Here is a 15,000-nt window from a genome sequence, read left to right as displayed (position 1 = left end):
CACTTCGGGGTACACGGGTGGGGGTGGTGGGACACGGGGAAGGGGGCCATTCACAGACATAACATACATTACAAAGTTGTATAACTTTGTAATGTGTGTTATTCTGTGAATATTTTTTTATCGCCGGACAACCCCTTTAATGTTCTTAAGAACTCTTATTTAATATTGTCCCCCACATCCAACCACTGTCCAATCACAGATATTTGTAGAGGCAGTGAACTTTCACATGAGCAACACAAAGATATAGACCTTATACTTCAGAAACACAAACCTACATTTGTTTCTACACCTGGTTGCACAGAGTTGACCCAACATGTAATTGACACTGGTGATGCTAAACCAATACGTCAAAACCCTTCAGAGTGGCAGAAAAACTTAAACCTGTGATAGAAGAGGAAGTTCAAAACATGCTACAATTAGGTGTCATTAAGCCATCATGTAGTCCCTGGTGTTCTCCTATTGTCCTTGTCCCCCCAAAAAAACTGGGGGTATGAGATTTTGTATTGATTTTAGAAAACGTAACCAGGTTTCTAAATTTGATACCTACCCTATGCCCAATATTGATGAATTGATTTCTAGGTTGGGTGAAGCGCAATACATCTCTACATTTGATTTAACCAAAGGCTATTGGCAGATCCCACTTGGAAAAGACTCCAAAGAAAAAACAGGTTTTGCTACTCCAGAAGGTTTATTTCAATGTACCCGAATGCCTTTTGGCCTACTAGACTAATGGACACCATCATTAAGCCACATAGGCCATATTGTTCGGCTTATCTTGATGGTGTCATTGTCTTTAGTCGTGACTGGAAGTCTCATATTTTGCATGTAGACAATGTAATATCTGCCATAGCCAATGCTGGGCTCACAGTCAATCCAGCCAAATGTACCATAGCCCAAAAAGAAACATCGCATCTTGGCTATGTTATAGGTGGTGGAAAAATCAAACCAGAAGTGTCCAAGGTCCAAGCAGTAAGGGATGCTCCCATTCCAAAAACAAAGAAGGAGGTAAGATCATTTTTAGGGCTGGCTGGCTATTATCGCAGATTTATTCCAAATTTTTCTAGTTTGGCAGCTCCTTTAAGTGATCTTACTAAAAAAACTAAGTCAAACCTTGTTGAGTGGACATCTGAGTGTGAAGATGCATTCAACAACCTAAAACAGAACCTGTGTACTGCCCCTGTATTGAGCAATCCAAATTTTTCTTTACCGTTTCAAGTCCAAGTTGATGCGTCAGAAAGAGGTATAGGAGCTGTACTTTGTCAGATTCAGAGTGGAGAAGAACATCCAATTCTGTACATAAGTAGGAAACTATTTCCCAGAGAAGAGAAATATTCTACGATAGAAAAGGAATGTTTGGCCATCAAATGGGCTACAGAAAGTTTGCGCTATTATTTACTAGGCAAAGAATTTGTATTAGTTTCTGACCATCATCCTTTGTTCTGGTTGAACACAATGAAAGGTGACAATGCTCGTCTAACAAGGTGGTACCTAAGCTTACAAACTTACCGCTTCTCGGTAGAGTACAAACCAGAAAGTCAGCACAAGAATGCTGACCACCTATCCCGATTTGGTACTCAAGTTCAAGAACCTTCTTTTGTGGAAGGACAAGCTTCCACTTGAGCTGGGGGGTATGTTGGGGGGTGAGTGATGTATAAGTTTGTCTGTTTGTGTCTGTCTCTTACTTTCTTTCTCTGCTGGCCAGCTAAACCTCATTCTTTCAACTGTTATTTCTGCAGACAGACAAGTGCAGCATTTCCCACCAACACACATCCACCAACATACAAACAGCATCACAGCTTACCAGGAGGAACCAGAGGGGAGGGGGTGCTGGGTTTATATGGAGCACTGACCTGATTACTGCCAGGTGAGGCTGAGCTGGAGCTATGCAGCTATAGTGGGTTTTGTATTCCTGGTTATTTTGTATATTTCTATCTTATTTATTTTCACATTATGTATTATGATTTTATGCTGTGTAAGAAAAGGACAAGTTTGTAGCGCTTTTATGTTTGAATCTAGACTGATGTGTATATTTCTTTAAGAGTGTTGCATTTTGGGTAAATTGGGTATAAAGACACCTGGAATCCCTAGGTTTAGAGAGTCTGGCTCAGAGTATGTGAGCTGGAAAAGCAGGGTGCTGCTTGATACCACGGCAGCTGCAACAAACCCTGATCTGTTGTATATTATTTGTTTTGTTATTTTGCTTAAAATAAAGAAGAAGATTTTTTTTTTATTTTTTGCTATGACTGAGTGACATTGCTTCTTTTTGTAACCTCAACAAATCCCACACCTCAGCACCTTTTTTGTCTTGTCCATTTCAAACCATATTATCTGTGGATGTCATCTTATCTTAGGGGTGTCCTCTGCCATCCTTTCACCAGTCCTTCTATCTTTTTTTATTTTTTTTGAAGGCAGGGTTGACCAAGTCTTTTTAATAGACACTTGCCCTCTCTTAGAGACTCTTTAAAGGATTGAAAGTGTATTCATTCATTCAAATCAAATTCCGGGGCCTCTTAAGAAGACTGTATTGTTATTCTTCGTCCCTACCTCCAAAGATATGCCTCTCACGCACAACTGCATGTGGGTGTGAGGCTAAATCTAGCCATAATTGTATTGTCCATCTTGGTCTGGGTCTGTGGTGTCAGGCTAAGTTTTTGGGTGTTCCATATGCTACCGGTGTTTGAATGGTTCCATGTGTTCTCACCACCATGTTGTGTCAGGCTAAATTTTGGGTTGGTTCAAATGCTAACTCTGCTTTAATGAAACTCTGTGTCCTCACCGCCATGCTGTGTCAGGCCTAATTTTTGGGAGGCTCACTTGCTACCTCACTTTTAATGGTTCTCTGAGTCCTCACTGCCATGCTCTGTCGTCACACTTTGTCTGTGGAGGAGCGGGACTGGTTGCCGGGGGCCCGCCGATCGCACCCCCGCCAACCAGCCAGCTGTTTTATTTATTTATTTATTTTACTATAACTCTACTGTGTCAGGCCTAATTTTTGTGAGGTTCCACGCCTGCCTCATCTAAAGGCCGGGAATGGCCACTTTATTATTATTATTATTTTTTTCTAACCTTTAATTAAAATTTTAAAATCAAATCGACTTCAATTCAAGTGCAATTTTGCAGGGCTGTCTGGTCATCTATTGTATCTCCAAGATACCCGCCACTGTTCAAAGGAACAGACAGTGATAATGGTGGATCCTAATTTAGCATCCTTGTGTTGTCCATTTCGTACCATATAATCTGTGGATGTCAACTCACGGGTGTTCTCTGCCGTCCTTTCATTTTTAGCTCGGGGCCTCTTGAGAAGACTGTATTGTTATTCTTCTTCCCTACCTCCAAAGAGATGCCTATCACGCACAACTGCATGAGCGTGTGAGGCTAAATCTAGCCATAATCCGGCTATTTTAGTTTTAGGTAAAGCAGCACTGCCGTGGGTAGGTGCCAACAGGCGTTGCTCAAACTGATGAGCAGTACCTTCTACCTTCCTTGGATGTTTTAGCCGATTTGAAAGCAGGATTGACCAGACCTTTCATCAGTTCCTTCTATCCTTCCTCGTATGTTGTTGTAGCCTTTTTGAAGGCAGGATTGACCAGGTCTTTTTAATACACAGGCTACCGCACTTGCCGTCTCTTAGAGACTCTTTAAAGGATTGAAAGTGTATTCGTTCAAATTCCGTGGCCTCTTAAGAAGACTGTATTGTTCTCTGTGTCCTCACTGCCATGCTCTGACGTTACACTTCGTCTGCGGAGGAGCGGGACTGGTTGCCGGGGGCCCGCCAATCGCACCCTCGCCAATCAGCCAGCTGTTTTATTTTATTTTTTTGTCTAGCCGTTGCCGGGGCCTCACCACCCCCGGTCGAGAGGCATCAGGTGTACCCTTGAAGGTGACTGACAGCTGGCCTAGCCAGTTAGCTGTCAGCACCCAGGTTCGTGTCCACTAAATATCCCAGCCCCTGGACACACTCCAATTTTTGGGTGGGCTCACTTGCTTCCTTACTTCCTCACTTGCTTCCCAAGTTTGGAGGTTTTTTTTAAAGAAAGTGCGGTTGACCGACTGACCGTAGTGTGCCACATGTGCCACGCCAGGATCAGCAGGGGAGCCACCACTACCAGCCTAACCACTACCAGCATGCGCAGGCATATGAGTGCTAAACACCCTATTCAGTGGAACGAAGGACATTCAGTGACTGTAAGTCGCACCCCTGCTCCTTCCCCTGTGTCACGTGCTGGCTCTGTCAGTCCCCCCGCCCAGGCCCCAGGCACGAGCGCCTCCCGCCCTACATGCACCCCTTCACCTCCATTATGCTCCAGATCCTCCAGCAAGGTGTCCAAGTGCAGCTTTCAACTGTCCCTGCAGCAGACCTTTGAACGGAAGCGCAAATACACTGCCACTCACCCGCAAGCACAAGCCCTTAATATGCAAACTGCTGGGCTTGGAGATGCTGCCCTATCGGCTGGTAGAGACAGAGGCTTTTAGGAACCTCATGGCAGTGGCTGTCCCACGGTACTCTGTCCCCAGCCGCCACTACTTTTCAAGGTGTGCCGTCCTAGCCCTACACCAGTTGTTGAGCGTGTATGGCCTGAAGAGGAGGAATTGGTGGAGGAGGAGGAGGAGGAAATTAAGGCTAGTGAGGAGAGGGAGTTTTTGTGTGTTGGGAACCTGGCGCACATGGCTGACTTTATGTTATGCTGTCTTTCCCGTGACCTCGGGTTAAAACATTTTTTGACAACACAGATTACTGGGTGTTCACCCTCCTGGACCTTCGGTACAAACAGAACTTTTCCACTCTCATTCCTGCCGAGGAACGCAGTATGAGAGTGAATCAATATCAACAGGCCCTGGTGCAGAAGCTTAAAATGTACTTCCCATCTGACACCACTAGTGCCAGAGGACGTAGTTCTGTGGGCCCAAGAGCGGGGAAGAGGAGCGGTGGAGCAGGCAGCTTGTTAAGGGGCAGGAAAACACTCTCCAAGGCTTTTGACAGTTTCATGGCACTCCAGCAAGACTATGTCAACCGTCCAGAAAAGGGTCTGGCCTAATTATTGGGAGGCTCAAGTGCTTCCTCACTCACTTCTAATGATTCTCTGTGTCCTCACTGCCATGCTCTGACGTCACACTACGTCTGCGGAGGAGCGGGACTGGTTGCCAGGGACCCGCCGATCGCGCCCCCGCCAACCAGCGAGCTGTTTTATTTTAGTTTTTTTGGTCTAACCGTGGCCGGTGCCTCACCACCCCCGGTCGAGAGGCATCAGGTGTACCCTTGATAGTGACTGACAGCTGGCCTAGCCAGTTAGCTGTCAGCACCCGGGTTCGTGTGTAATTAGCAGTGAGCTTGGTTGCGTGTGACAAGGGGTGGAACCTGGTGGCGGCTCTGAAACTCGGAAGCCTCACACATGTACCATGTCTGGCACATGTCTTCAACCTAATGTTGCTGCGGTTCCTTAAAACTTACCCCAAGGTGGCTTACTTGCTCAACAAGGTGCACAGCATCTGTGCGCATTTCCGCAAGTCAACCAGTTAAACTGACCCCAACTGCTATAGTCCAATTCAAAGTCAAATTCAAACTCAAAACAACGGTGGTGAAGAAGAGGGGAGTCACATGATGCAAAGAATGTTACCCAAACTGCTACAGTCAAATTCATAGTCAAATTCAATTTACCTTCCTTGTCTTGTCCATTTCGAACCATATTATCTGTGGATATCATCTTATCTTACGGGTGTCCTCTGCCATTTTTTCACCAGTACCTTCGACCTTTTTTTTGATGTTGTAGTCATTTTTAAGGCAGGATTGACCACAGCAGTAATGGACATCCATGTTGACCACTGGTGAGCCTGCCCTTGCCTCCATGTTGGCTACTGCTGGTCCTTAACTGGCATCCATGTTGACTACTAGAGACTACTGGTGTTTCTGCCCTTGCTTCCATTTTGGCCACTGCTTGGCCTTAACTGGCATCCATGTAGACTACTGATGGGCCTTTACTGGCATCCATGTTGACTATTGGTGTGCCTGCCTTTGCCTCTATGTTGGCTACTGCTGGGCCTTAACTGGCATCCATTTTGACTACTGCTGACTACTGGTGTGCCTGCCCTTGCCTCCATGTTGGCCACTACTTGGCCTTAACTGGCATCCATGTTGACTACTGTTGTGCCTGCCCTTGCCTCCATGTTGGCTACTGCTGAGCCTTAAATGGCATCCATGTAGACTACTGCTGGGCCTTTACTTGCCTCCATGTTGGCTACTGCTGAGCCTTAACTGGCCTCCATGTTGGCTACTGCTGGGCCTTAACTGGCATCCATGTTGACTACTGCTGACTACTGGTGTGCCTGCCCTTGCCTCCATGTTGGGCCACTGCTTGGCCTTAACTGGCATCCATGTTGATTACTGGTGTGCCTGCCCTTGCCTCCATGTTGGCTACTGCTGGGCCTTAACTGGCATCCATGTAGACTACTGCTGGGCCTTTACTTGCCTCCATGTTGGCTACTGCTGAGCCTTAACTGGCCTCCATGTTGGCTACTGCTGGGCCTTAACTGGCATCCATGTTGACTACTGCTGACTACTGGTGTGCCTGCCCTTGCCTCCATGTTGGGCCACTGCTTGGCCTTAACTGGCATCCATGTTGATTACTGGTGTGCCTGCCCTTGCCTCCATGTTGGCTACTGCTGGGCCTTAACTGGCATCCATGTAGACTACTGCTGGGCCTTTACTGGCATCCATGTTGACTACTGCTGTGCCTGCCCTTGCCTCCATGTTGGCTACTGCTGGGCCTTAACTGGCATCCATGTAGACTACTGCTGGGCCTTTACTGGCATCCATGTTGTAACAAGTATGGAATGAATTGTTAGTCTCACCAACATATGAAAAGTTATGTTTGAGCCGAATACCCATTTAATTATAGTGTCAGGTGCCATCTTCCCACCAATGTCGAATTTCAAATTAAAACTAAATTTTCAAACTAAATTTCAAATTCAATTAGGAAATAAACCCTGGTTTGCCAAGGCTGTCAGGTCTCCCAAGAAGGTAGATATTAATGATCACCTTCCCATAGTAGGTAGACATAGGTACCCTCTTTATGTAGACATACAGTAAGTGCTCTTCTGTATGTGTCAAGAGTGGGAAAAAGGGAAATCTTTAGAGCGATGAATCCGCAGCAAATGGTCCTCCCAGCTGACATATTGTTGAAATCCTACTCCGGTATAGATGAACAGGTTATATTTGAATAACAACACGTTTCAAGAGCTACAACCCCTCTCTTCATGGTTGTGCTATATAGTGTGAAAGCTAGAAATTCATATTACACCTTTGACAGCGAACAAGTCTGTGTTATAATGAGTGACTAAGTAACCTCACAGACTGAAATAGATATATATTATACAAAAATAAAAAAAGATATTAAATTATAGTATTTTATTTTTATTATTACTATTATTATTATTATTATTATTATTATTATTATTATTATTATTATTATTATTATTATGGCGTATATTAAGAATATAATGAATGATGCACAATGTAAGCTGATGACTGTTTGCCGGGGGATTCAGCCATCTACAGATTCACCCATTCCCTTTTTTATGGTGCCTTTTGGTTATGGAGTTTATCGATGAATCTCAGAGAATGAAAAGCAGTGACAGCATACTGCACGTCTGCAGTCCACTGACCATAAAGGTCGATTTGTCTACCATCTGTAACATGCAGTGCCTATCTGCCTGTCTTCTCTACAATCATAGGAGAATAACCAGCACACCAAATTTATATAGCATATTGCGTGCTCTATATCCACAGAATATGACATAAATTACCCCTTATATGCGGTTGACATCTCTGGAAACCCACACCTACTGTATATCCACAACGAAGGGCTCCCCTGCCCTCTCCAGACTGCTCACAGTTCCTGCCATTCCATAAGTGTCTTGGTTTTCAGTTGACCAGGAGCAGAGCTGCAGTTACACATCACAACCACTACACGGAGAGAAACGTCACTGGGTAGCTAATCTGCTGATGATACATCAGTCCTTTTTTTGAGTTAAGAGCAGTAAGAGTCCTTGTCTTTGCAGTCGTTCTCTTATCAGCTAGACATGAATAATCATATAGATAGAAAATAAATTGTAATTTTAGGATATGCCCTCTAAGGCCTCCTTAAGCATATTAATGTTTTTTTTTGGTTTTTTTGTTTTACATGTACAGTATACCGTAATCATACATTTTCTATTTCTCTATAAACTTGATGAGATCAGACTTCATGTGTTGGATTCCTAACCAGGCCCGGATTGGTAATCTGGCACAGCGGGCAAATGCCCTCTGGGCCATTAAGATTACTGATCAGTGGGCCGCGGGCCCTTTGCAGAGGCTGAGTGAACAGCACTGCCAACCGCCGCACTGTTCACTCAGCCTCTGCCAGGGTTGTTCTGGGCTGGCATATGTTCCAGTCCCCGCCTCCCAATCCCACTACCCCCAAACACACCTAAGGGCTGCTGCCTTTAAAAATCCTTTGTACAGTAGACGTGACGCGCGCAGGCACGTCTGCTGAACTCTGCCCCTGACGTCTGACGTCACTTCCGGACGTGCCGCAGAGGAGCCTGGAGATCAAAGGAGAAGATGCCGCCGCCGGGTTTCAGCAGAGAATAGCTGCTGGGGACTGGAGCATGGTGCATGGAGCATCTTCTCCTTTGATCTCCGGGCTCCTCTGCGGCACGTCCGGAAGTGACGTCAGCCGTCAGGGGTAGAGTTCAGCAGACGTGCCTGTGTGTGGCATGTCTGCTGTACGAAGGATTTTAAAGGGGCAGAGCGGCCACTAATTGGCAGTGAGTAGTGACGAACTTGGCCGATTGAAGCAGAATTTGCTGCAGCGTGTATTGTACACCGCTATCCATAATATATCACAAATAATATGGTATGTGGGCTGCTGAGGTTGGAGTGCCAGGGCTGATTTTTAGTCCCAGTCCAGCCCTGTTCCTAACCATCAAACCTGTGTAAGCCTCCTGGGCTATCCGTTGGTGTTGCCCATCTTTTGTGACTATTACACCTTCTACTCTTTTAGAAAGATGATTTTTAGTGTGTCTGTGTCTATCTGTGCTATTGTTGGGGAAGGAGGCCGAGCTCACAATCTAACTTCACCAGAGCTCAGTCCTCCGCACCAAACTCATCATCACTTGTCTTTATGGAGCTCCCTAAACGTTCATTGTCTAAAGTAATGCTGGATCAGGAGAAATCCTTCTCCAAACTATTGCCCAAAGTTGTATGACTGATGTCTAAAATATGTTTGTACCAAACCTCTGTCCCTAATAACACTTAGACAGAAAGCTATATAGTGTGATTGTTTTATTATATCCACTAGTCAGGCAATACTTCCTGCAAAGGAGATTTTTTAATTAATTTTTTTTTAACTTACAGTAGTATTGTACCTTTCTATGTCTATACATTTTGAAGGATACGGCTGATGATTTTTTGCATGGCTCTCTTGATCTCATGGCTCCTCAGGCTGTAGATGATGGGATTCATCAGTGGGGTCACTACTATGTACAACAGAGATCTGTATTTATTGATATAGGATGAGCTCTGATCAGATGGAGCCATGTAAACTGTGATTAGAGTCCCGTAATACATACACACTGTGACCAGGTGGGAACTACAAGTAGAGAAGGCTTTTCTCCTATCGAAAGTTGAAGACATTTTTAAGATGGAGAAAAAAATACAAATATAGGTCATTATGATAAAAACAAATGGGAAAAATATGAAAAGGGTGGAAAGAACAAAGTCTTGCATCATTAGAGCAGAAGTGTCCGAAGTGGCCAATTCCACCACGGGACCAAAGTCACAGAAGAAGTGGTCAATGGAATTCAAGCCACAAAAGGCAAATTGGATAAGAACAAAAATCTCACTTGATATTAATAAACTCATTAAAACCCATGAACCTGTAACAAGCTGGAGGCAAATCTCTGGACTCATCAATGAAGAATAACGTAATGGAAGACAAATGGCCAAATATCGATCATAGGACATGACGGCAATGATGAGACATTGAACAAATCCAAATATACAAAATAAATATAATTGTAATATACAACCCCAAAAGGGCAAAGCACCCTCCTCAGCAAATATTATGTCCAACATCATAGGGACAACAGTGGTGGTTAGTGAGACGTCAGCTATGGATAAGTGTTTGAGGAATAGAAACATTGGGGTTTTGAGGTGATCGATAATGGTCACTAAGAGGATAATAAGAAGGTTTCCGACAAGTATAAATAGATAAGTCAGGAGGAACACAATGAATAAAAGAGACCTGTATTTGTGGAGATTCTGGAATCCAAGGAGCCGTATCTGAGTGACCTGTGTCTGATTCTCCTTACACATCATTAATATGTTAGTGAATATCTATGAATATATTTCTACAATAAACTTAAAAAAAATAAAAGTAGCACACAAACGTGGATACATATATCTGATATGAATCACATAATAATTAGGTATTAAATTCTTATTAGAAATGGTTTCTGTTGGAGGGCGGTCACAGCAAGTCTTAGATTCCGTATGTAAATTCAGCTGATGTGATTTAAAAGGACTGCTCGCTCTTCTCTGACAAACAATTGAATTTTCAAGATCTTGGTGTCTTTTATAGTATATGGAAAACATAGAGGATTCTCCCATGACGACTAGACTGGGGAATATAGCGAAGAGACAAGACGGTGTTTAGATTAATTAATGGTTTTATTGCACTTTGAGAGATGTTTGTTATAAACTAGTATTGTAATAATTCATTGTTATTCTTGGACTGGTCAAGAAATAATGTTATAGGACAAGGTGGGCACCACAAATATGGCTAAATGATTAGGTGGGTGCTGCTTACTACCCTATAATCTATAGATCAATATGCAAAAGAGAGGATAGAGGAATAGAGGATATAGTGAGTCAAGCGCACTCCTGAAATCTTGTAATAAAATAGCTTATTTATCACCGTCTACAAAGAATAAAAACATTTAAAATCAGAAAACAGCAACAACCTATGATGTAAGTTTGTGCTGCCTTGCTATAAAAACAAGCTCAATAAGCAAATGGGGTTGGACTGAGTATGAAAAAAAAAAAAAAGAGAGACAGTAAAGTATATCATGCTTAACACATATACAAATGATCGTCAAACCACCCAAATACGGCGTCCCAATATAGCAGAACACAGAATATCCCATGCGGTTTGATGTTGGATTCAGGCTCCCATGACCTCCCTTCAGGACCAAAAACTTTTCAGTGCACCAGAAAGTACTGTCTCCCTCTAACTGTCTTCATGACCAGAACGTCTTTCACGGCGAAGATGTCTGAAGAAATTGATTGTGGGGGAGGAGAGATGTTTTACCTTGAGAACCGGTTGAGGACCACAGGCTTTAAGAGAGATATGTACTGTAATACTGTCAATGGTCCAAGGAATTATGGGCCAAATTTATAGTTTGGAATCTTAAGCCGTACATATTTAGCAGACATACACCAAAATTCAGTTAAGCAGTATTCCCTCACTCAGTTACTATTATTGTCTCACATCTGAATGGGGAAATAAGTATTATGTAAAGGAGACCAACATAATAAGGGTTCTAGTTACTAAACAGCAAACCAACAAAAGCACAACTGAACCTCGAACTGATATCAATATAAACAAATCTTTATTGTATAAATTATTAAAAAACACACATGAAATGACAAAAAGCAGAAAAAGGAATGAAGCAATCAACCACTTCTGGAAAAGAGGTTAAAAAACACACAATGACAACGAACATACAAGCAGGGGGTGATGGTGGTAACTCATAAAGGTGTAATGCAAATGTGAGTAGTATCCTATCTGCTAAATCGAGAAAACATACACCTAAATACTTATATCACAAGCGTAGTAGCTGTAAACAAAGTTAGAGGTATATTACCAAGAGTGGCAATGAGGTAAAGAGTCCACCAGCAGCCCCCAGTCATTTCATGTGTGTTTTTTAATAATTTATACAATAAAGATTTGTTTATATTGATATCAGTTCGAGGTTCAGTTGTGCTTTTGTTGGTTTGTATATTTAGCAGACAGCCAGACCTTGTCACCAGGAGGGAAGGTTACAGCAGGTCTCCTCCTCCTGTCCGCCTGGGACTTCATGCGACTGGCGGCAAGCATCAGGGATTGGCATGTTTGTTCCCAAATGGACGAAAAATCCTTCATTAGTTCATACATGGCAGATACCTCGGAGGAAGTTGGCAGAGGTAACAGGGGTCGAGGGTGTCGCCTATAAACAACGAAGAATGTTGATTTGCCATTAGAGTCCAGATATTGTATGAGAACTCTGCCCAGGGAAGTAGATTAGACCAGTTGTCCTGCCGAGCAGAGAACAGATAGCGGAGAAAGTGACCTAAGACCTTGTTGACTCTCTCGACCTGTCTGTTGCATTCAGGGGGGTAAGCTGCAGAAAAATTCAACTTAACCTGAAGCTGGGAACAGAAAGCTCACCAAAACCTTGAGACAAATTGAGGTCCCCTGTCAGAAACGATATGCAGGGGCAGACCATGCAGACAGAAGATATGCAAAAGGAAAAGACTGGCCAATTGGTGGATGGAAGGCAAGCTGGGAAGATACACAAAATGGAACATCTTAGAAATATGGTCCCTAACTACCCAGATGACAGTGTTACTTTCAGAAGATGGAAGACCAGTAACAAAGCCCATGGCAATATGTTCCCAAGGAAGATTGGGAATGGCTAAGGGCTGGAGTAGGCTGGCAGGTTTTATTGAGTGACCTTATTTTTGGCACAGGTGGTACAAGAGGCCACATAGTCCTTGATATACTTATGAAGACTTGGCCACCAGTAATGTTGAGAGATCAGCTGCCTGTCTTCAGAACACCAGGATTACCAGTGACCCAGGGAGCATGACCCCATTTCAGTATTCTCCTTCGAAGCACAGGACACACATAAGTTTTGCAACACTTTGCAAAATCGAAGCAGCCACAGGAACTAAGCGCTCAGGTGGGATGATGTGACAGGGTGTGTCTTCTTGCCCCAGAACATCAGACAACCGTGAGAGAAAGTTAGCATTTACAGCATGTTCTTCTCTGCCAGACAGAAATGGATGATAAAGTTGAATTGGGAGAAGAAGAGTAACCACCTGGCTTGTCTGAGGTTGAGACGTTGTGCTGTCTGGAGGTAGAGGAGATTCTTGTGATCTGTGTAGACGTTAAATGAATTCTTTTCTCCCTCCAGTAGGTGACGCCACTCCTTCATGGGCTCACTGCAGCAGGCAACCCCCAGGTCGCTACCCCTGGCTAGGTTTGCTAACTTTGGTGGGCGAGGTGCAGCTGGAGACACGTGGGCTAACAGAAACACAGCAAGACTCACGGCTGGGACCACAAAAAGCAGGGCTCATGGTTGGAACCACATGAAGCAGGAACACAGAGGGGCTCGAGGCAGGAACCACGGGCAGGAACAACGAAGAGCTGGGACCACACACTAAGGGAAAGCATGTAGAGGCTCCAACAGGGAATGTCAGGACAGGTGCTTTATTTATAGGGACAGGTGATTGGTGTACTAACCAATTAAGGGCGCACGGCCCCTTTTAATCTGTGACAGTCGGCGCGTGTGCGCTCTAGGAGGCAGGGATGCACACGCCGACCGGAACAACAGGAAACAGGAGCGTGGGGCAGTAAGGCACTCAGTCGGGCCAAAGCAGCAGCGCCATACCCTAGCACATGGGCTACGCCGCCCGCTACCAGAACACAGTGGGAAAACAGCGGAGTGGAAGCAGTGGCCAAGAGCCGTGAGGCTCCAACAGGGAATGGCAGGACAGGTGCTTTATTTATAAGGACAGGTGATCGGTGTACTAACCAATCAGGGGCTCACTGCCCCTTTAAATCTGTGACAGTCAGCGCGCGTGCACTCTAGAAGGCAGGGACACACATGCTGACCGGGACAACAGGAAACAGAACATGGGGAGGTAAGGCGCTCAGTCGGGCCAAAGCAGCAGCAGCACCACCAGCCTGTGGGCTCCGGCACCCGCTACCAAAACATAGTGGGGAAACAGTGTAGTGGAAGCAGCTGGCCGACGTCGCAGCCGTGGCACTTTGTATAGGTAAAGCATCTGTTTCAAGTGTTTCTGCATGTCCCCCCCCCACACACACACACACAGACATATACATGCAAATATACATCAAAACCAGTGCCAGAAAGGCCTTCTAAACACCATTAGATCTGCATCTACATCCCTTTGTTTACTCCCTGTGGAACTGTGCCTCTACTTCTGTGTTTCGGTCCCTGCATGAAAGTGAAACCAGTTTAGAGAAAAGAATGGCGTCAGGTGCAATTGTGAGTGACGTACTTACCGGGATCTAGCTGTGCACAAGCCTTTACGTGGTGGCCTGAGGAGCCCTGGCTCCACTGGTGTTTTGTGGATGGCCTGAGGAAGATGAGGGGCCCTGGCATCGACAAGTCTTTATGGGGTGGCCGTAGAGCAGGAGGATTTGCTACCATGTCCCTTATCACCACTGCCCAGAAAAAGAAAGGCAGTCAAGTCAGATGAATCAGTCCACCACTCCCCCACAAGGATGTCATATTGGACATTGATCAAAGTGCTTCACTTTGTTTAGATGAGCGACGCACTCATTTCTAGTTATATTGTTCCCTCAATGCAAAGAGACCCCCAGTATGTAGATATAAATAACCCCCCCTCAAGTAGGTAGATATAGGTGTTCCCTTGTGAAAACATTCAGTAGGTGTTGGCGCCTCCTTTCTATAGACCAGTGGCATAGCTATCATGAAGGAAGCCCACACCATTGATATGGGGCTCATGCACTAAGGGGGTCTACAGGCCCACAATGGCATCTGGCATTCTAATTGTGAGTGTTCATGAAAAATGCTCACAGTTTAATGTGCCCTGAGTGACAGAGCAAGAAGTCATTGGCTTATTGCCCTGACAGTCTCTCTCTGTCATTCTCTGTCACAGCTCCCTGACACAGTGACATCATTCATGTGTTTCAATTCTGAAAGATGGAGCAC

General features: G+C 44.6%; 1 protein-coding gene across 1 annotated transcript; it reads right to left on the bottom strand.

Moving 5' to 3' along the window:
- Positions 1 to 9,412: 9,412 nt before the first annotated feature.
- LOC138785413 (olfactory receptor 1-like) lies at positions 9,413 to 10,351 on the bottom strand. Its single transcript, XM_069961357.1, has one exon. The coding sequence runs from the start codon at positions 10,349 to 10,351 to the stop codon at positions 9,413 to 9,415; it is 939 nt and encodes a 312-aa protein (XP_069817458.1).
- Positions 10,352 to 15,000: the final 4,649 nt, after the last annotated feature.

This window comes from Dendropsophus ebraccatus, chromosome 1, assembly GCF_027789765.1.
Source record: "Dendropsophus ebraccatus isolate aDenEbr1 chromosome 1, aDenEbr1.pat, whole genome shotgun sequence".
In the NCBI taxonomy this organism is placed as follows: Eukaryota; Metazoa; Chordata; class Amphibia; order Anura; family Hylidae; genus Dendropsophus; species Dendropsophus ebraccatus.
Note: the sequence above shows the minus strand (reverse complement) of the source record. Positions and strands in the feature narration are given on the sequence as shown.